Genomic DNA, 22,055 nt, shown 5'->3' on the forward strand with positions numbered 1-22,055 from the left:
TTGATAGACACCTTCGACGTACGCATTCTTGTCTTTGCAAACTCTGCACATTCTTTTTTCGCGTCATACTGGCTGCTTGGATCTGAATTTAACCCCAAACCTATAAAGAATGTCGTCCCATTCGATCCAGATTGTAATTCTTATCGGACAGGTTGTTTATCCTTCCATTCGTTATTCGGATGAGAGGTAAATACAAATGAGCGCGAGGCGCCTTTGTCGGTAACGACGTCCCTGAGAGCCAGGAGCAAGATTCCTCCTACAAGATCGCGTAGTAAACAAAGTTGGCCTTCCGAGAGGCCAGTGCACCACGCTGGCCCGCCATATTTGCAATTCCTATCGCGTTTCTTCGACGCCACTCCTGCGCGTTGCAATAACGATCGACTTTTTAAATATTTGCACCGTGACTCGCGATACGGCAAACAAGGCGCGCCCCTGCTCGTCGATAATATTATTTAGAGACCGCTATCTTCATCTGGAACAAAGCTACCAAAGTGGTTCATAAAAAATATTTACAGCGGAAATATAAAGCGATACCTGCTTGTTTTTCTACAAAAATTGCTCGTACTCTACGTACAATACTTATTTCGAAGCAGTGACATAGATGCCATAGCGGTCCAATGAAACCTCTCTACCACGAACACGACCATTGGCATCCTCTTTCTCTCTTTTTTCTGTAAGTATCAACTACTGGCACATGGTCAACTGCTGGTACGTTTGCCTAACAAAACAAAATGGCGTTCGCGAGGAACAAACTTTTCGCCTCGTTGTCGTTTTTCGCGACCACCTAGGGCCGCGAACTGAATTCGCAGATATCCAGTTCTAGCGGGGAACGGCTTGGGATTCTCGTCGGTGTTCTAGAAATACCTCTGCAAGGCAGTTGCAAGGCTGCCTCTCTAATAACTCCCATTGTTTCTTATTTTTCTCTGCGCTGTTACAATGCTTCTCGAGCAAACGACGCCGGGTGATACACGGCTGCGTCGGTCTCTCGTCGCTCGAAATCCGTTTCTGGATTACGCGTCTCGTAACGAGTCGAACAAAAAGAATTGGCCGTCCATTAACTTCCCGCTGCAGCTTCTTTTTTACAAGGCCTGGGTATTTTCCTGCCGCGACGAACGAACCTCGGAACCTTCTAAATTCGATGGGAATATAGAGAATGGAGTTACAGTGATATTATATTACAGTGATATTATATAATTCTACAGCACTGATTATGCCATTCCGAGCAACCAGGATCTTCTTTAAAAACAGTAGCTCCGTCATATGTTACTGCTATGCTCGAAGATAACATTCTTCAAATTGAAAGATGAAAATATCTCTGCTACGCGTTGATTCAACCAGATTTTTCGAAGAGGGGGTTGACGATTATATTTGCGACATTCCTCCATCGTCACGGATTTCGAGGAAATATTATCATCGCTGGCTGACGGGTGGTAGAGTTCCGTGAACAGAGGCAGGAAGACTCTCGATTGAAATTTCACGAGAGACGAAGGCAAATAAGAAAATCGCGCTTGCATTCTCTCCTCCACGGTATATCGAGTATTTCGGTCACGTCTCGCGACGCGCGAAACGGAGAATCCCCGGCGGTGTAACTTCCGGTGGTGTTGGCGACGGTCAGACCGAAGGAACTACGAAATCTAGTTTCGTAAACTGCTAGGCGAAATCTCGTTACGACTTTAACGTCGAGTTTTTTTTAAATGAAACCGATTGAATGAAATTCGAGTGACAACCGAAGCGGGTAGCGACCAATTATTGCAACGATGCGATTATTGAGAATCTCTGAAAGCTCCAAAAAAAATAGAAAAACTGATATTTTCGGAATGATAGCTATTCGGTTAGCTTTTTAAGTATCTTTGACCACCGCGCCACGTTTCGTCCGCACGTGTCGGGATAAAAATCGCCTCGTTTTTGGGTTTGTGCCGTGTGCTCTGTAATCTGTCGAAAGGGGAAGCCAGGAAATTTGCCGACAAAACAATACAAGGTTCGTTTGTTGTTGGCGCCGCGTCGGATTAACGGGTTTATTTAATTCGAGCTGCCAGCGATATTAATTTTGCCGGCGCGAATGCAAATTGCTTCGTTTCGAGCCAACGGGGTTTTCGTTCTGCTGCGCGTCGTGCTCGTGTAAAATACACGTATATTGTATATTTTGGCACGGCCGTGCGTAGATTGCGTTTCATCCCTTCCCGCCATTTTGGTGCACAGGGGAAATGAAGAAAAGCATTCTCAAATATTACACTGCCTAATATTTATACTGCATTATACCATTCTACTCTTCGATGGGAAACTCCATTCATGCTTTAGACAATTAAGACGAGCCCTGTAACACATTTCTATCGTTTTTGTCTTCCCCTGGGAGATCCACGATAAGATCCACATTGAAATTGTTCGTTTGCTTCTACGAGTGTACGGAAACATTAAATTTCTTCGGCTCCGTTGCCAGCCAAAAGTTCGGCTTTCGGGAGCTAAAGTAGAATCGCTTGAAATTCATATTGTTTTCGCGCCGGAATTGCGAAATCCCACCGCTTCACGTCGTTAACGAGTCTCTGGCAATAATAGGCAAACTTGGCGTCTCGGTAGAAAGGGAACGTCGGAATCCAAAGCGTTCCGACGCGCACACAATAATCCGATAGAATTTTACGAGGTTGTAAATTTTAAAATGCAAACTTCGAAGCACTTCCTCGCGAAGAAACAAACGTAATTTCATGATTACGGGGATAACGAGTTTCGTCCTAACGCGACGGCGACGACGCTGCAACAGAAACGGCGCCAGCGGTTAATTTTATTTATTTACGGAGACCAGATTGAATGTTGCCGAATTTCTGGAAACCATCGACGTTCATTTCATTTTTAGGCCGGATGATATAAAGGAAGAGCTTGAGCTTCGTACGAAAGGAGATGGAAGGAGTTAATGGAATATGAAATGATTTTAATATCTGAGCGAGTTTTTTCGCTGCGTATGAAAGAGAGAAACCAACCCGCGGTGTAGAACACAAAATGTTTCCCACGAGGCGAGGTAAACTCCATCTGAAATGTTTGCTAGAACAACCGGTTGTGTGGGTGGAAATTGTGTAGAAATACTGGAGAGATTTAATTTATCGTAGTCTATTTGCTTTGCGGGCGATCAAAATTTATTTTGTTTTATTTGCTGTGCAAATGGTTAAAATTATATAACTCAGCGAGAATAAAATAACTAGTATCACCAATTCAATTACGGACTCGTGCAGAAATAAGGATCAGTCTAAAAGACGTGGTGGAGCGAGTAAGTAGAATGTATCGAGTCAACTTTGGTCAGGCCTGACCGATACGTCCGACCAGTACGACTCGTATCTCCTTCAAGAATTGATTCTTCTTTATAAGCTGGCGTTCTCTCTTATAGACTTGTTTCTATTAATTTTTTTGTGACTGAACTATTAATTTCCTGTAATTCTCTTACACTAAGTGCTCGAGGTACTTCTTCAAAGACCACCTAATAGACACTTATGGCTCGGGAACTCAACGTTTTCTGGTACAAATGGAGTTTTAAAGAAATGAGTAATTTAATCACGAAAAATCCACGCTTGAGCCTCCTCTCATAATGTACATACCCCTTTTACATAATCCTTCCAACCGCATATAACCCCTTAACCAGGTGAATGCATAAACGCAGCGTTGCGCGATGGCTGACAGCGCGACGGGAAACTCGGGTGGTCCTTCTCTCGTGCATTCATCTCTTTCCACCTCTACTTTTCACAGTTTCCATGCTGTGAAAAGAACTCGGACCCGCAGAAGACGTTGTGTCGGCGATTTTTCAAAACCGTCCGCCGCCGTCGGTTGAATATTCATGGAAAGCCGGGGTGCACGCGTGTGCATGCATCTCTGGCAAAGCATAGAGAGCGGAGCATTGGATTCGCGCGACAAACTGCATCTACGGAGAAAAGCTCGGCTCGTATCTCGCAGGATAGCACTCGGAGCTTGCGTATACCTCGCACAGGTTGTTCCAGTAATCGAGAAAGGGGATCATTCTCCATGCAAAGCCAAATTGAAAATGTAGAATGAAATCCAGGTATATATGTTACATAGCCTGTTAACGAAAAGGAGTAATTCAATACGCTTATCGTACAGTTTTAGTCGTATAGATTATTCAGCGGTGGATCTTCGATTTTACTGGAATATTTCCCAGTTGACGACCGGTCCAACTACAATTTTTCGTACCGTCGTGCTGCGATTCCTGAGACACCCTGTGCACGACGATGGGAAAAAGAGGGAGGAAAGTACTGCAGCGCGAGCTGCGTCGAAAGCTCGAGAACGTACGTTAATGTCAATGGGACCAAGGCTGAGCCCTGCCGTCTCCAACGCTTCGTCAACGAGTTCGTTCTGTTTTCTAGCTGAGCTATTCACCTAAAAATACCTGCCTCTTTCGCTTTGTTCGCTGCCATCGTACCCACCGCACCCTCTGAGAGCGGTTTCCATGCCTTGGATCCAGATCCAACAGCGCTCTAAAAAATTCCACGTGCAGCTATATGTTTCTATAATTCCATAGGATGACACCTTGGTCGACCGGGCACACTCGTCCCCAAACTCGTAGGTTTGGTTTAAAAAAAAATTGAACTAAATTGTTTGGATCGAAACCGGTGTGGTATCTGTTATTTACGCGAAACACGTGTTATCGCTATTTCGGACCTTTGGAAGGTTAATCGCGCGGTGATGTTTTTTTCGAATGCGAACACATTAGTTAAGAGACGGTAGATGCACCGACGAGGACAAAGAACACGTAGCTGCACATTGGCTGCACACGTGTGGGGTTCGTCGTGCGCGTGGTTGGTTAGAAACTATGGAGCCTAGTAGGGATAGCGGGCTAACTTTCTAAATTATTGCCAGCAATTTATTACGCGCTTTGCTCGACCGCGTAGCTGCACTCCCACGAATCAGACCGCGGTTTCCGCGCGTATTAATCGGTCCAAATGTTCCAGATAAACGGTTAATTCCGCCAGAGACATTGGTTCCGGCAAAAAGTACACATAACTCTCGCGCGTGCTTGTTGGAGAGCTTGGGGCCAGAATATTTCTCTGTTCCTGACTATTCTTGACCTGTTCTGGGAAAAATATTCAGAGAATATTACACGAATTCTATTCGAACGTATACTTGATCTACTCAAATAGTTGACTATTCGAGAAATTAGAGGGAACGAGTTTCTGTACTGTTAACGCGACAGTTCGTTCAGAGTGTAACGTGACGAAGTAAGAGAAAAAATAATTGCAACGAGAAATGATTGATTAAAATAGAAATTTATCCTAAAATGTAAGCTACGCCCCTTATAATTGAGATATCTGTTCTTTTTGCAGGTGTGCGATTGTCTCGGGGTCAGCAAGGAGTGCGACTACTTCGGGCTGAAGTATCAGAATGCAAAGGGCGAAGAGCTTTGGTTGAACCTGAGAAATCCCATAGAGAGGCAAACCGGAGGCGGTGTAGCGCCGCTGAGGTTCGCGTTGAGGGTTAAATTTTGGGTACCGCCTCACCTGTTGCTGCAGGAAGCCACCAGGTAAGAAAAAGAATCCTTCTTGTTCTAAAATGTTAGTTTCTTGGTCCCTGGTCAGAATTTTGGGAACGAGATAATACATTGAATTAACATGACACAAGTTGGAAAACAGTAAGTTACATCTAGATGAAATTGACTTTTCATTTATCAGGAATATTCTATTGTTTCTGGAAATTAACACTGCTCTGGTATTTATCATATATTTCGAAGCCGGATCGAAGGTGCCGATAGCTCGAGCTTAGTCGAATTGAAAATCGTTTTCGTAGAACGAATCCCTTCTGTCCTCTGGAACGAAGCTCTGAGAATCAGCTCGATTCGCCTAGCACGCGATTGATCGATCGATAGTTCCATGAAAGAGCTTTCCCCCCCAGGATCGACGAGCGAGCACGTACAAAATTGCATGCCACGATCGGGGTACGGACCTCCTGATTGCATCGCGTAATATCACCGCTGGGTATACAGGGTGTGCCTCGTAATAAGTGCCACGAACTCGAATCAGAAGCGTAATGTTATGTATCTCACGTATTTTCCAAAGATATTGTCTCGAAAATACGAGACCTCATTTTCCATGAATTTTTTCGTATGTTGCCACTTTCACCGTTCCACACTTTACTATGTACAGTTGCTACAGAGTGTCCTGTATGCAAATGCGCACTATGTCCTAGAAACATCCGAAATGGATAGGAAGAAATAAATAAAGTATTTCGTTCGAATAATAATAATAATCATCGCGAGATTCCAGCGACGAAAGGCGAACGTGAAATTCGGGTAAGGTGAAAATGCGTGGCAGTCGGTCTCGATGGAATTAATAACGAATATTTTCGAGCACGACACGGATGGGTTTTATGTAACCTATTTCAACGGATTGGAACGTATTTCCGATTAAATCGCGGACGCTCCGAATCGCTCTTCGCGAAGGTAAACGCGCGAGGAGTAATGCGTTCGACGCGCGAATTAATTCCTCGACGGTAATTGCGCCAGCTGACGCGGTATTTGTTCGTTTCGATGGTGACACCCGCGCACAGCAACACGTGTTCCGATATTTAAACTAGCGGATTCCCCTCCTGCCCTCGTAACAGTGGTCAGAAATCAACAGAAGGTTGACCAAAACGTCGATCTCCCTACTTCTAATTTACAATGGTGACCAAAATGGTATCTCGAAATCGAAACGAGATCGAGACGAGATCGAGATTCATCTCGTTTCGTGCGCATCGCTACTTAATAGGTCCGACGTGCCGCTGCGCGAATAAACGCGTGGACTGTATTAACGTCGTTTGAATATTTCCCCGTTAATACCTCGTCAGGGGCGTATAAACGTCCGCGTCAGACGCCAGGGGAACGAATTAACTTACGATCGTGGCATGAATATTTTAACCCGTCGTCCGATGAACGCTCCAGCTCTTTCGCGCGCGGAGGAGCAGCGGGAATCCGTCGACGAGATTAAAGAGAATGGCTCGTTAAAAGTGAGACCAAAAGCGGGAATTAAGAGGGAGAGAAACGATTAATATTTTTCAGTGATATCAGCACACTCGACTATTCATCGTGCTCCAAGTATTCGGACGGTGACGTTAGAATTTCATTAAGGTAAAATTGATCATTCGGTCCCTGGTTGCTTTATGTCGTCAGCTGGAAATATATGTAGGTTAGCCTTTGTGCAATGCCATGCTTTATGGATGAATTCTATTATGCGAGAACAATTCTCGCATAGATTGTGTCGGGCTGGCTCGATTAATAACCAATATTTTCGAAATTGGCTGGCCTTAGGGGCGTCGAAAACTGGGAAATGAAATTCTGGCCCGCAGTGATTCGGTGGTTATCGATAGAGTCGAGAACGCTCGAGTATCGATGTGTTCGGGATGCTAAAAAGGTCTGATGTAATTAAAAATGAATATCACCGACGAGGATGGTAGTATTTGAAAATTTTTTCTGACTACACCGAATGCCTGATACAAATTGCGAGCTGCGTATATCAAAAGCGCATACTTTAAACTACATTTCTGTCCATTTTCATTAAAAAATGTTAATTTATACGGAAGGTATAAGCTTCCTCGTACCACGTTCCTGGAATTTTCGCATCGCACGGCGGGATGAATTTCTCTGGTCATAATGGCTGGAATTTAATAAAATTAGAATTTTTTAAGACTAAACGAACATCGCCATCGTCGGGGCGTGATATTGATTTATACAAGAACGACGTACTTCCTAAGAGAAAAATTTGCATCGTGGATGCAACGAACAAAATGCTACGCAGCGGAGAAAAAGGGAATCTGGTATAAAGCCCATACAACCGTGCCGGGGAATGACCGAATTCCGGAACCATAGAACAAAGCGCGTAGTCACGGAAATGGCCGGTGCAGAACGGGAATTCAGATTTGGCGACCGTTTGCCCCCCTGGAGGGAATATAAATCAGTGGTTATTACAATGGTATTGTCGCGAGATACACTGAGTTTCCACGTGTTTGCGCGATCACGTCGCGTTCCGTGATATTGAATATCACCGATGCGAAACAATACGTTTGTTTCGTCGCGTAAATCTCGTCTCGCTTTAACGCGCCCCACAACCTTTTTCTAACCCTGTGTCGGTGCGATAAATAAATATCTTCTCTTATACGGTGTATCAATTTGGTTAAAAATATGAAGTATTTCTCTTGCAGAATTAAAATACGTATCTCTTTGTCCAGGATATGACAATAAAATGTACGATAAAAATTTTGCTACGGCAGTAGACGAGGTGAAAAAGAGACAATGGCTCAGAGAGATAGACGCACGCGACGATGGTTTCATTAGCGATGCCCGACATAATTTCGAGTCACTCGTTTGCGAATCATCCGACCCCCCAGGACCGACTTAACGAGCGCTAGGTACGCTAATCGTTTCCCTGACGTAGTACGCGACTTCACGGTAGAAACGAACTATATAATTCCAACATAGACCTAATGACTTTCTACAGTGGCGTGAATAATTATGGAGTCTAAGTGGCATCGCTATATTCCCGTACAGGTGAGATTCCATTATTCCTACGACACGGGAAATTCGTCGTTGCAGGATCGACGTGATACCAAATTTTATATCTCTCTCTACAATTACCAATCTCTCTGCGAGGTCCCCGAGGCCAGTATTTTCGAATAGCAAGGAAAAGAGATCTCGCGAGCTCTGGCGAGGGTCTAAAAGTTTTCTGCTTGAATTTCGAGGACCGTCTCTCGCTTAACCTTTAAGAGAACGTAACTTTGGAATCCAAAGGATTCGAGGATACTCGTCGAGACCAGGGGCAGTCGGCATAAACTCGCGATTTTCAGGCTCGCATTCGAATGGATGCCCACTCGAAAGTCGGTCGGGCAAGTTCGAGAAAGCTGTGCCCCCTAGCGTCTCGCGACGCGAATCTAAGTGCATAATTTACTGTGATTGAGAGCTCGTTGGACCATTTTCGTCCCGTTTTCTAATTTACGACTATCGTGCAACTACCCAGATTAAAAAGAAACGGGATGGACTTTTATTATGCCTACCTTCCCCACTATCTTATTTGTAGTCTTTTTTAAAAGATAAAACGAAATTCGTGGATGAGAAAATTCAAGGGACGCTAAGTCACTTTTTGCTACTCGTAAATAATTCGTTCAAGTTGGTTTCGTTTAAATAGCACTTTAAATTTTGGGACGCTAATTGCAAGCACGCGAGCAAAATGGAAAATGGGTGTCCCTGGAAAGCAAGTAAAAGCTCGACCGCCAAACTTTAGTTCGGCGGTAAGTTACGTTTCGAGCAACGGTGGTCACTAGCTGGGAACACTGGGTACTCAACCCCCCACGCGGGCATAAATTTATCGGTTCCGTTTGTTTGCGAAATTTCGCAAAACACCGAAATCGCATTCGCAAAACCGTCGTAAACGGTGCTCTGTGTATCTCACATGGAAATTGCGCGCAGCGTTAAAACTTTCCGTTACTTTGGATCGTTTCCTCAAATTTCGAGCATCGTTGAATATCCAAAGGACGCAGAGTTATGGAAATGTATTCCGATTAATACTTGATTGCGCCGTTTTGAGGTCGCGTAACTCTTGGAAAACTTTGGCGAAAGGAGCAGCGCTCCTGTGAAAATCGTTATCTCGGAGCCTACAACATCCGCCATTTTACACTCCGCGAACTTATTGGAGCACGGTGAGACCTTACTTAACTAGTAAGTAGATTACTTAAGTAATAAAAGGTTAATCATGTTTGCTGCCACGGGTATTCGATATGTCGCCTTCCCTTAGTTATTTTGAAAGTTGTACAAAATTGTCTTCGAGTGAAACTAATATCGATTGAATTTCATAGGTAGAATAATGGAACTGTACGAGAAATATTATTGGATTGGATTAAATATGATTGGCTGATATATTTCGATTCCAGGCCGACTCATTTCGATAATGTACGATCTTTAAAAGCCATCGGAGTAAAACTCGCGGAATCTTGATCTGATATGGAGCGGAGTTCCACGCCGAGAACGATCGTGGTGCCATTAAAGTTTTCTATGCGCTTTCTGGTAACCTCCTCGAGGGAAGTTCCTGTTATTAAACTACCCCTCGCTAAGTCAACTTTCCCCGGAACTTTCTAAACAATTTTTAAATACCTGGAAGCTGTTTGCTGTACTCGAGAGCCGGTGTCCGGAGATTTAATGGTCGTCCGGTTTACTCGCTCGCTGTAGAAACTTTTCTACGCTTCCGGCTTTGATGAAAGCCGTCTCAAACATTACACCTCTTTACTTGGTTCTATCCAAACATTCGTTCTGTCGATATTTATTACTCTTGCGGGAATACCCACTGTATTTTCTTTTCTTTCGATGCAACTAAGAAGCTACACGAAAACGGGAATAATTGTTCGAAGAGGATCGCTTGTAAGAAAACGTCGACTAAGAAAATTGCAAGGAGAACCAATGTTCCGACCAGGTAAAAAAGCGTGAAGCTTCCTCGAGAGATAGCGGACGCGAAACTGGCGAGGATAATTAGCTCGTGGGTCCAATCAGTGTGTCGGTGTCGTGTTCGAAGTGGAATCTGAGAGTTATTGGGTGGAACGCAGCTGCATCTGTTGCTTTGGTTCGTTCGTTCGCGAACGTCGCTCATTGATCTAGGGAAACTATATATAGACGGGGGACTTAGATCGATCGCGCGTTTAGATTCGAGTGCAACGACCTAGACGAGCAAAGCGGTCGAAGGTGAATTCCTGTTTTCGCGAAATTCCGGATACCCGCGAAATCTTTCACCAATTAATATCGCTCCAGTTCTCCGCCCACCGGCACGTCGCGTATAAACGACTAATCTGGAGCTTCGGGCACCCTCTGCAAAGACCTGATTAAATTCGAAGGGATTAAATTCACGGGAAATTCCCGTCAATGTGATATCGCTCTAACGGCTAGTCCGCGACGTTCGAAACGTTGGAGAACGAAACTTGCTAATTAACGTTGCGCCAGGCGTGGTTTTACAATAGGACGCCATTTCCGAGAAACCAAAATTTTGTGAAATTAAATACTCTTCCCGTTTCAAATTGGACCGCTCATTACGAAGGGAATAAAAGTCCGTTTGTTATAATATGTAATACGAGATTGGCTGTTCAATCGTGAATAACGATTCGATTGTTACTTTCAAATAATTACGGTGCTTTTTTCATACGCTGTAATTGTACAGCTCTAAAAATGAAAAGAGTGGGACCGAGGCGCGGAAACTGAGCATTTCATAATTTATTTATTTGTTCGCCGGCTAGCTTTCAGAAAATGTTGTCTCTTTTAAACATTGCTCGCAGAAACCACCCTTTAAAAGAACGAAAAATGAACTCGAAGCATTTTCATAACAAACGGCTCAATTGTTGACCGAGCCGGGATTCGACGGTGCCGTTCGCAAACGTGGAAGAACGAAAACGAGGGGGAAGAAACGCACGAACGGTGGTCGTACCTGTGTGAAATTCTAGGTAGGATGGAACTGCGTTCTCGAGATTTCGTTTACCTCGACTTTCGCAGTGAATCTCGCTTTGTAATCCAGTGGTATTACGAGCCACTCACCTCGAACCTCGTTCCACCGAAGGATTACTCCCGTCTGCCTTTCACCCCTTTACATCGCGTGCAAAACTTTCGCAAAAATTCCGCCGCAGACTTTTCACGAGAGGAACGGGAAGGGGGAAAAAACGCAATTGACTCGGCGGAAACTGCATATTCAGCGGGAGTCGACTTTGCGCGCCCGAAAACTCTGCGTCTGACGTTATCGTTGCAAAGCGGAACGTTACTTTGATTACCCTCGCTCGTTGCATCGTCGAGGAACTGCAGGTTAGCTCGCGTCCTACCCTCGGAGGGACTCTCCCATTTCGAGTTGACGAAAGTATTTGTTAAATGAAATCACGGAAACTGCGAAACGAAAGTTTGTTCGGTTGCTGCGCACTGGAACTTCGTGGATTTTCAAATTATTTTTGGACGTAGAAGAATTCATTTCTTTAAATAACAAATGACGCGTATGTTTTCCTCTAAACCGACCTGTCTGAAGATGGTCTACTTAAAATAACATACTAATTAGAAAACGCGTAGTGTTTTTACAGAAAGAGCTTTACTCCGAGATAGCTGCACCTGGTTCGAGCGAGTTTCTACAGATTGCTTCTCGCCGCACAGTTATCGTACCGAGATTCGTGCAAAACGGCGAGAACGACGTCGGTCGGGGGAGGGGTGGCGAATAATTGAAGCGTTCTAACGTTTGTACACCAAGATCGGTCAAAGACAACACGAGATGGCAGAGTTTCGCGATGAGAAGTTCCCCGCGAGGTCTGCGGCGAAACGAAACTAGCACGTAACTACGGTATCGGTCGGGAACGGAGATACAATCGGAGTTCCTGAATTGAATTCCGTTGAGTAAATCGAGTTTTATGGTAACAATCGATTTTACGGCCGTAGCGAGATTAAATTGAAACGCTGACATTAGTTACCACGCCTCCAACGTTGCTGCCGGAGCACCGTTCGATCGCGTTGTAATTCGCATGAATAAACTGGAAGTGTCGAAGTTTCGAAACCTCTTAGGCGTGAGTTGTAATCGTAATTTACAGAGTTTCTCTAATTGGTAATTTTTTTGAAGCATTAATGTCCAAAGATACGATCGAAAAATGAGAGAGATCCACGGAAATAGCACTACACAGCAGACTGAAACGAGGCTAATTTCACTCTCATCAAAAATTCATTGATCGCGGTAAATGCCTAAATAATCACGTAACGATCTTCTGAATATTTATACGCCTTGAAATCGGAACGTCTGTCGGAGCGTGTCGATGACACGAGCGTTTATTGTCGTTGCAAAGGTTGATTTATACTTTCCAACGTACCCCGAGGAGGACGGATATTGGGCGGCCAGCGTGACCAAGAAACCGATTTAGCTCGCGGGCGGATAGGTAATTCATTGCCGTCCCAAACACGAGCCATTCGAGCTAGGAACGTACGCTGGGAAATTACCACAGTCCGGATAAAACGATCTCATCCGCTTGAATTACTGACGCGCGAATTCTGTCGTTGGCTGCGACTTCGTCGATATCCCCGTTTTCGAGACAAAGCGAATTTTGTTAGCTCGTGGCTGAATTGAAAGTTTAACGTGGAGAACTATAACGCTCAATTATGGACTGCATCGAAGTTCAAACGTGTCCGTGTTAGGGGGAATATTCGCTAGAAGGTCGATTATTTGAGTAATTTTCGTATTAGAAAACACAATCGCGCAGTATTGCGAAACTGGGGATGGCGAAGACGAAACGCGAGTAAATCGTCGGTAAGTCGCGGCGAAAATTGCGGTCAGCCGTCAAACGGCTGCAAGACAGAAGCCGTCCGACAGAACCGGGATGCTCAACTTCGCTGAGCTGTGCGGTTACTTTATTAACTAGAAGTTTAAGAACCAAGTTTCCGCCGATGGAAGCTCGCCGTACGCGAGATGAACGCGCGATGTAAAGGCAAACGAAACTTCGGAAGACCGAGTCGAGTTATTTGCGGGGGCGTCTGACGGCTGCGAATCGATCGGTGGTAAATAAAACAGAATTATGCTAGGGTTCCATGATGCGTATAAACCACGTCGTAGACGAAGAAATCCTCACCCTGAACGAATAACATGATTAATTCGTATGAATCACCGCGAAGTCGGCGTTGATCTTTACGTAGAAAATGAAAATCAAAGACGAGATTGGATCGTGAGTCCTACAGTTGACCCTTGACCGATACTATGGATATTTTTGCCACTTCCTATCTGAATAAAAGAAACGAAATTTCAGGGTTAAACTAAAGGAAGGAAACCAATCTTCGCCGTAGGCGATTTCGAGAATATTGAATATCGATTGTAGAGAGTTAACAGCGTTAAGTAGTCGTTCACCAAGACGAGAATCGGAGTTTCAGACATTGGGTGTCCGCTGTTGTGCAAGTTCCAGCGGAACCAATATCGTCCCAGCGATGACAAATGTCGCCGGGTTCGCGCAGTTGCTTCTCTTCTTCCTCTGCTTCGTCGACTATAGATCACACATCGAACTTTGCGAGCAGCGAAAAGTTCTGCACGACTAGTACGATGTCTTCGGCAAAATCGCGCCCTACCTCTCATTCCGGTCCCGGAAGCCTGTCTTCGAGACTGTTGGAAACGACTGCCGCGGTAAATAACGTTTTTATTTTCCCGTCGTAGCCGTGGAAAAGTTTACGAGACAGGGAGAAGTCGTTTAATTTGTCGAGAAATGCGAAGACAACGTGACGTTCCTCGGAACGTTCGCGAGACTTCATTTGAGACGGTCGAGTCTGGAGTGTCGACGTGGGTGAGAAAAAGATGTCGTCAATTTGCAGCTTTTATTCATAATATTGATCTAAAAACGAACCCATCTCGAGTCTTTCAAAAATGATAAGTTCAGAGTAAATTGGAAAAAGACTGTCCTTCCCAAAAAAGCACGCTGCTTCTGGACGTTCAGGATCGATGATGTGCCCCGTTTATTTTCGCGCGAGAATTACAGGCAATCGCGACGAATGTTTGCGTAGAAGTTTGTTTTCGTCATCGACGCGACTCGAATTTCTGGAAGCTTATCGAAACTCTGTTGATCTCGATCGACCAGTGAAATTCGAGCAACTAGGGTAGCCGCAAAACCGCAACCGATCTAATAGTTTCCCGAACGTTCAACCTAGATTAACCTATTTGATTTGCATCTATAGAAAAAATTTGACACCTTGCACAGAGTACACCGAGCAGATGAATCGATACTTGCGAAGTACGAAGTACCCGATACGAGAAATCCAAGAAACGAGAATCCGAGTAGAAATTTTTGCTCGTGAAAAATGCAATAAATTTTACATTATTTTTACGTATAATACTGTACGATAGTATTGAGGAACATCCGCGGCGGTAGAATTAACCTGTCATGGACAGACGCGTCAGCCGAGTCCAGCCGCACGTTCACCGGCACCGAACTCCGGTCGAATCTCGTTCGACCAATTAAATTCGAACGACGAAATGGCCGCAAACCGCGGCGATCTGCCGGTATCTCGAAGGATCGACCTCGATTCGGTATCCATAGAAATTAATTTCTCCCGCGGGTTTCGAGCTATTTTGGCACACCATGAATTATCCCATCGAGACCCCCTGTTGCATTTTCCATTAATGCGACGGTCCAACGTGAAGCGATCGTACAAGCGGATCCGTAAAGCAGGCTAGCCGTATTTCGCGCATCGTTTGCTCGCGTGTTGCTGCCCCGACGAGGGTTGGTCGACGTTATTACCCCTTCGTGGATAAAACTACCGACAATAAATTTGTTTCCACCGTCGCGTACTGGCTGGACCCGTAAATTATTTTCAAAAAAGGGTATTACCCGTGACGCTGGGCGTTATTCGACGTTCGGAGCCAGTGGTGCGTGTCTGTAGGTGTGTCCATAAATTCACCAAAGGCGGTGTAATTAAAGATTTAATTAAACCTAGTAGAACGAAATTTAATTTAGATACGAAACTAAAGTGCGAAGTTACGTTAAGCGTAGACGCGATCTGTAATGATTTTTTTCTCGGTCACAGGCATCAATTCTACCTGCACTCTCGTTTGGAGCTGGTCGAGGGTAGACTGAAGGTTTCGGACTGGGGATCCGTGGCGCGTCTGGTCGCCTTAATAGCTCAAGCCGATGGCGGCGATTACGATGTCATGTCGCCACCCCACGCCCTTTATTCCCAGTGCTGTCAGATACAGCCGACGGAACCGTACGAGCCGAAACCTCCAGACTTTCTGCACCGGATAGTCCAGCAACACAAGGAAATTAAGGTACGTTGCTGGTTCATTCCTTCGTGGACGAATGAAGAATCTCCGAGAGAAAAGATGAAATTTTTAGTGATACAAACTTGGAACTGTATTTAGAAACGTAACGAGAATTTGTTAAAAATTGTGTATGATCTCGCAACGTGTTGCGCGCTACTGTTTGAGTGACGTTTGAAATTGAGAAAAATATTTATCGTGAGAAATTGGAAAGGGAAGAGCAAAAAAGAACTAAAAATTTCCCATCTTTCTCTCGACAGTTTTAAAATAAGCTTCGCAACGGTGCAATAACTGTTCATCTTCTGTATAGGGCATGAAAACTTCGACCGCCGAGTATTGGCTGCTGAAAGAAATATCCAATTTGGACACATTCGGTCAGGAAATGTTCCACAGTAAATTCGGATACAACGGAGTATCCGTGATAGGAGTCGGGCCTCACGGGATCACGGTTTATCACACCCAGGACGAGGAAACGCAAAAGTACGTATGAGGGATGCTTGGAGATGGGCGTAATTCTTATGTAGACTAAAATTTTGTGTAACGAATAGAAGATAAATAGCGAACGAGTTTTCTTTGTAAGTCTTACTGATCCACCACTGTCAGGCCACTGGTCCTCCTATAGCTCGAGTACCCCGGGATTGCTAAGCCCGTACTGTAACTACAATCGAACATAGCTACAGCCCCTGAGGGAACCATTATACTTGAAAGTACACTGTCTAGACGATCACCTACACTTGCCATCGTGTTGAGAACAGTTACTTATCGATTAGAGATTAATATCAGTATGAATCTTCACCCCGAAGAAAGACGAAAAGCGTCAGGAATTTACCAACTATCGATCCATAGCGGAGAGACACAATTTATCGAGGCTCGAGTCTTGCAAATCTTCAATTCCCCGGGGAACCTTATACTGTCTCCTTATGAAACAGAAGGCGATAAGCGAATAATATTTCATTTAAAGTAGTCTCTGGACGTTCGCGCCTCGGTAGAGATTTTCAAACGGGATATACCGTTGTCGCAGAGAAATTTCTTCAATTTTACGCTTTATTGAAACGTTCATCGCACCGACAGCGCCGGTAAAATACAGGGTGTTCCCTCTAACGATCGAATGATCTCTCGTATCAATCGAAACCCCTTTTGAAGTCATCCTTCAGTAGGATGTAATTAAACGAACTTCTAGCTGGTATGTAAGAAAATTAATGTTATTTATATGCTTTGTCGCTTTTTGCAGCATACCGTACACAGCGATACAAAGCGCGACGTCTCAGCGTCGAATGTTTCATTTGGTGTACCTGTCTCTGGACGGCGAGGAAACTTCGTTGAACTTTAAATTGGATTCGAGTCAATCAGCCAGCGGACTTTACCGAGCGATCACCGAGAAGCACGCATTTTATAGTTGCGAGACGGTCAGGAGCGCGGTCACCGCTCAATTTATCCGGGATCTGAAGGTATCTACTCGATTATGGCACGTCGTGACCGGGGTTGAGATCAGAGATGGGCACCGTTCTTATCTGGATGTAGATTCTGAACGACGAGTATAAGATGAACGTCGCTGAAGGCGTTACTTGTTCGATAATAATTAAATACTTGGTTATTAGAGATACTTTCGAATAATAGTTCGAACTTTTTTTTATTGGATACAATTTATATATACATATAGGCGACACAAAAATTGCAGAATCGATTGCCGAACTCTAATCATAACGATGTTGCTCTCCCGGGAGAAACAACGAGACGATGAATTATCTGAATTGTTCTTGATCCTCAGGGTACCATAATCTCGATTTTTAACGAGGATTCGACGCTGGGGAAGAAATATGTGTTCGACATTCGCAGAACGTGCAGGGAGGTGTACGACAATGCGCGACGCGCTTTGTACTGCGAGGCGGCGACCGTCAGATTACCAGAGGAGAAGGAAATCTTGGAGACGCATGGCTGCGCTGGGGATTGCGTGGATCCGAAGTGCAAGGTATTTCCGACAAGTCGCTAGCGAATTCTTTCAATATGTCACTGACTCCATATCACACCGCCGTACAAGTTTTCGTTCGTTTAATTTTTTTGCTGACGATAAAAAAAAAGGACTTATCACGTTTGGTGACACTTTGATAGAATGCCTCGTAGACGTTGTTGGCTGTTGCGTGACATCAAAAGCAGACAGCAGCGTGCAAGGCAAGTAATTGTTTGGTACGTTTGCAGGAATCTCGGGAATGCCTGGCAAGATTATTGGACGCCATGCTCTGTCGCATTTGCATGGATCGCAGCCTGGACACAGCGTTGTTTCCGTGTGGACATGCCGTGGCCTGCTTGGATTGCGCCAGACGCTGCGAGCGTTGTCCACTTTGTAGAGCGGACATAGACCATTGTCGAACAATATATCTGCCTATCGAGCTGACGCACATCGATAAGCACAATTCCAAGTCGGTCTCGGAGACCATCGGACCCGTCTTTGGCGAGACGTCCACCGACGAGATTCCGAAGAGGACTTTGAGGACCGAGGCTCCAGTAAACGTTAGCGACATTTGAGATCGTCGCATGCGAAGGTTCAGCGTGTTTCAAAGGTTTTACAGAATCTTTACTTGTCGAATGGAGAAGATGCATTGAGATCTCGAGTGTAGGAACGATCGTCGGGTCACTCCTCTCGAGTAGAGATGAGACTACTCGAATATTTCTGTATTCCAATATTATTTGAACGTTAAACTGATCGAATACTTTTTGAATATTGTATCAATATTTGTTCATCCAAATCTTACACGAATATTTAACTGTTCAAATATTATATGAATATTTGACTATTTAAATACTATTTGAATATTCGATAAACTGGTCAAGTATCTGTATATTCGTAGTATTTACATAGTGTGGTTCACGACTATAAAGCATTTTCTTTAAGTTTATGCTAAACAAGATTGAAATACTCAAATATTCGAGGTGTCCCAAGCGCTACTTCCGAGACGCTGTGAATTTTATTTTTATATTTTCATGTCAATTTCTAGTTCTCCTTCTTCTTCTTTTTTTTGTTAACCCATGAAAGAGTCATTTCGTATCGTTTACGAACCCCTTCGTGCCTAAACTCAGCAAATATTATTTCTTATATGTTTCACACTGCGCACGATTGCAGGTAGTGTACCAACTCTAACAAATAATCCATAAAAGTAAAGGACACGATGTCATAATAAAAGCATAAATTTTCTGAAGCTGTCGCGTATCGATACAGTGGGCACGAAGGGCTAGACCGTCGTCATTCGCGTAGAAGATCAATTGTTAATTTAATCGCGTCCAAAAGTCATTTTCAAAAAGGTATGAAGTTTCTTCTTGAGGAAACAAACAGTAGTTCGTTATACGATCCTTTAAATCTAGGTCTACGATATTTCTAATAATGTTACTTCTTAATTGTAATGACAACGATCACTATCTTAATCGAGCGACCGAAATGTGCTATTAGCAGCATATGATCTCCGACGTGCAGTGCTGCCGTTATTTCGACAAGAAGAGAAAGAGTAGTATATAATTTAAATCAATGCAAAATTCGATGCGTCATGTACAGACTTTTTATTCTTATCGACAATCGGACCAATAAGTTCTATTTTTATTGAATTGTTGTTTGTAATACTTCTTTCGTTATTTTTGTTCCTCTTAGATAGGTTGTACGCTTTTTTTTTTCAATCTACTTCTTCTTCTCTTATGTATCAATTTTCATTTAAACAACGGTCTCGGGGCACTCGGGTGAAGAGTTTTATCAAAACCGGTGACCCCTCATATTTTTTAATATAATATGCGTTATTCATTACGCATATGCAGTATCGTTTACAAAACGGCTGCTATGACGGCATTCCTCGTAAAGGACGTTTCATTTAATGCGTACGCAAATCTTGAACTTGAACGATCTGTCTTCTACATTGTAAATCGTTCGTTTATCGCGAGTTGTTTTCGTTTATCGTCGTTGAGATGTTTAGGTAATTGCTTGATAATAGGAAACTCTCAATTCGCTAGGATAGTTAACGATCGCGATGGTTAATTAACGCGTTACGTATTAATTCTTTTTTCTTTGAAACGTCCTATACGAGAAGGAATCCTTGTTACAGTAATATCTGTTTATATGTACATAAGAAACGAGATAACCCGCGGTGGGGTCGAGCGAGTAAAAAGTCATGAGTTCACCAAATGTCAAATCTGATTTAACCAGCTCAGCGCGTATGCCATCTTGTAAGTAAGTCATAATAAAAGAAACATACGTTGATTGTTGCGTATAAAAAGATAATTTACCGTGTTACGAGTTAGCGATATTTCGTTTGAAAGATAGGATGAGAGAAGACCTGGTTTTCTAATCAAAAGAAGAGGATGCACGGATTTTGAGCGTTCAATGAAACGTGGAAACTTTTGCGTATTATTTATTTTGTTCCTCGCGTGACGTATCATCCTTCTTTCAATTCCTCGATCGTCGAGAACGCTTTTATCGTTACCATCGCCGAAAGTGAGCGTCAAGTTAGTTCAAACACCTGTGTATGTAGCATTTTATGAACGTGCATGCGTGTGGAAAGGGAGAATGAGAAAACAAGGAAATCGTTGTAGTCATTCATCAATGCAAAGCAGACCTAGTTTATAATTATTTATAAGAAAAAGGATAATAGCGTTTTTACGTGCTACTACGTTTAATGACAATTATTACCGTCGAGTCTCGTTAAAGTCAGTTTAGCGTGATCTTTTTTTTCCTGACACGTTCAGCGCTTTACATCTATTACTCTACATCTTTTTAGTTTCCTTTAGTATTTTTATATCCTATCGGTTAAGAAAATCGTGATTACGCTGCTTCTACGAATCAAATATCGATTTCAGTGATTCCGTAGTCGTAAATGCAGTGACAAGTATGTACAACAGTGTTAAATCGAACGTTATGATATTATTCGTAATAATGATGAAATTATCGTTGGTGCAATTCACGTCAGGCTACTTCCGCGTTGTGAAAAACAAGAATTTTCCTCGAAATTCTTTTTTAACTGGTATTTATCGATGGACTGTTAAATTCTGTCATCTCTGTTCCAAAAGCAGTGTTCCGTAAATTTTAATGGTCTGCGATCTTGCGGATTACAAACATTTGTACCATCGCTATGCGTTTATTCGTTATATGTAAAGTTAATAATAACAACAGCAACAATAACGCTGTTATAATAAAAATAACAATTTTCACGGTTGACCGTCTGTATAAAAACGTACACGAAGAAATTTGAAGTCATTGTAGCCGTTAGATCTGTATGGTAGAGACGAAAGATATCGGAGAGAATGAATTTCTAAGAATTATTATTTGCAAAGAGTATTTTTAAAGTATTTCCAATTATTTTTTAGTATTATATCAGAATTCCACTTGAATAGTGGTATATACATATGAAAATGACACAATCTATACAAAATAATTTTTAGCATTATAAAGGTACAATGTCCCAACCTGTTGATTAAATACCATGAAAGATTGATCGTTGTTTGAATTGGCTGTACACCTATTCCTTAGCGTGATAAACCTTTAATTTAAAAAAAAGTCAAGGTAAATATCATTCCCGGGAAATGAATGTACAAATGGCGCGAAAGCATCTATAAATATCCCACAACCATTTTAATGATACTGTTTATACAAAATACTTGTTATGACCTTTCTTAACGATTATTTTTGTCAAACTTTTTACAGATCGTTTAAACGTAATAAACAGTCGAGTCGGTGCACTTTCTTCCAAGTACAGACTTAAATCAATCTTTCGCAATTCTGTTTGTCAGTTTAACGACAGCAAAGATCTGATCAACAGATCTGACCTGACGGTTAGTAGAAAAAGCTGTTAGACTTGTTAATCGCGCAACTTGCTGGAAGACACATTGCAGACCTGTTCCAACTAAGTACTCCGAAAAAGTGTAAGTATGAATTGATCGATTACTAAATACGTAGTCCAACTTTATCATATTCTTTAGTAGTAAGGAAATTAGCTGAGCTACAAAAAGAAGTAATTAAAGTTTAAAATAGCTCGTTCGAGCGACTAAAATAATCGAGAAGCAGGACAAACAAAGTCTTCAAAGAAACGCGTGATAATGGCGATAAACCACCGTGGGAGCAACGTAAATGAAAGATATACCTCGCAGCTTGGGAAAATAGAAAAAACCATGGAGTATCGACGGACACTTGGAAAAAATTTCAAATCTCGCGCCAGAATATTCTTAGCGGCAGTTCGGTTGCAAGTCCTAGAGAAGGCGCATGCGTTTTCAAATCTGATTGGTCGACACGACGGCACTGTCATATGACGAAGCTGCGTGGCATCATGGGAAGCA

At 43.2% G+C, this 22,055-nt stretch overlaps 1 protein-coding gene across 1 annotated transcript in view; it reads left to right on the top strand.

Moving 5' to 3' along the window:
- LOC128877658 (E3 ubiquitin-protein ligase MYLIP) overlaps positions 1-21,215 on the top strand; it is a 91,469-nt gene extending 70,254 nt beyond the window's left edge. The window contains exons 2-7 of the mRNA XM_054125168.1: positions 5,319-5,515; positions 15,518-15,758; positions 16,060-16,229; positions 16,981-17,197; positions 17,518-17,718; positions 17,946-21,215. Coding sequence (XP_053981143.1) covers positions 5,319-5,515; positions 15,518-15,758; positions 16,060-16,229; positions 16,981-17,197; positions 17,518-17,718; positions 17,946-18,272 — 1,353 coding nt within the window. The 3' untranslated portion in view covers positions 18,273-21,215. The remainder of the gene's footprint in view (positions 1-5,318; positions 5,516-15,517; positions 15,759-16,059; positions 16,230-16,980; positions 17,198-17,517; positions 17,719-17,945) is intronic.
- Positions 21,216-22,055: the final 840 nt, after the last annotated feature.

Source organism: Hylaeus volcanicus, chromosome 5, assembly GCF_026283585.1.
Source record: "Hylaeus volcanicus isolate JK05 chromosome 5, UHH_iyHylVolc1.0_haploid, whole genome shotgun sequence".
NCBI classification, from domain to species: Eukaryota; Metazoa; Arthropoda; class Insecta; order Hymenoptera; family Colletidae; genus Hylaeus; species Hylaeus volcanicus.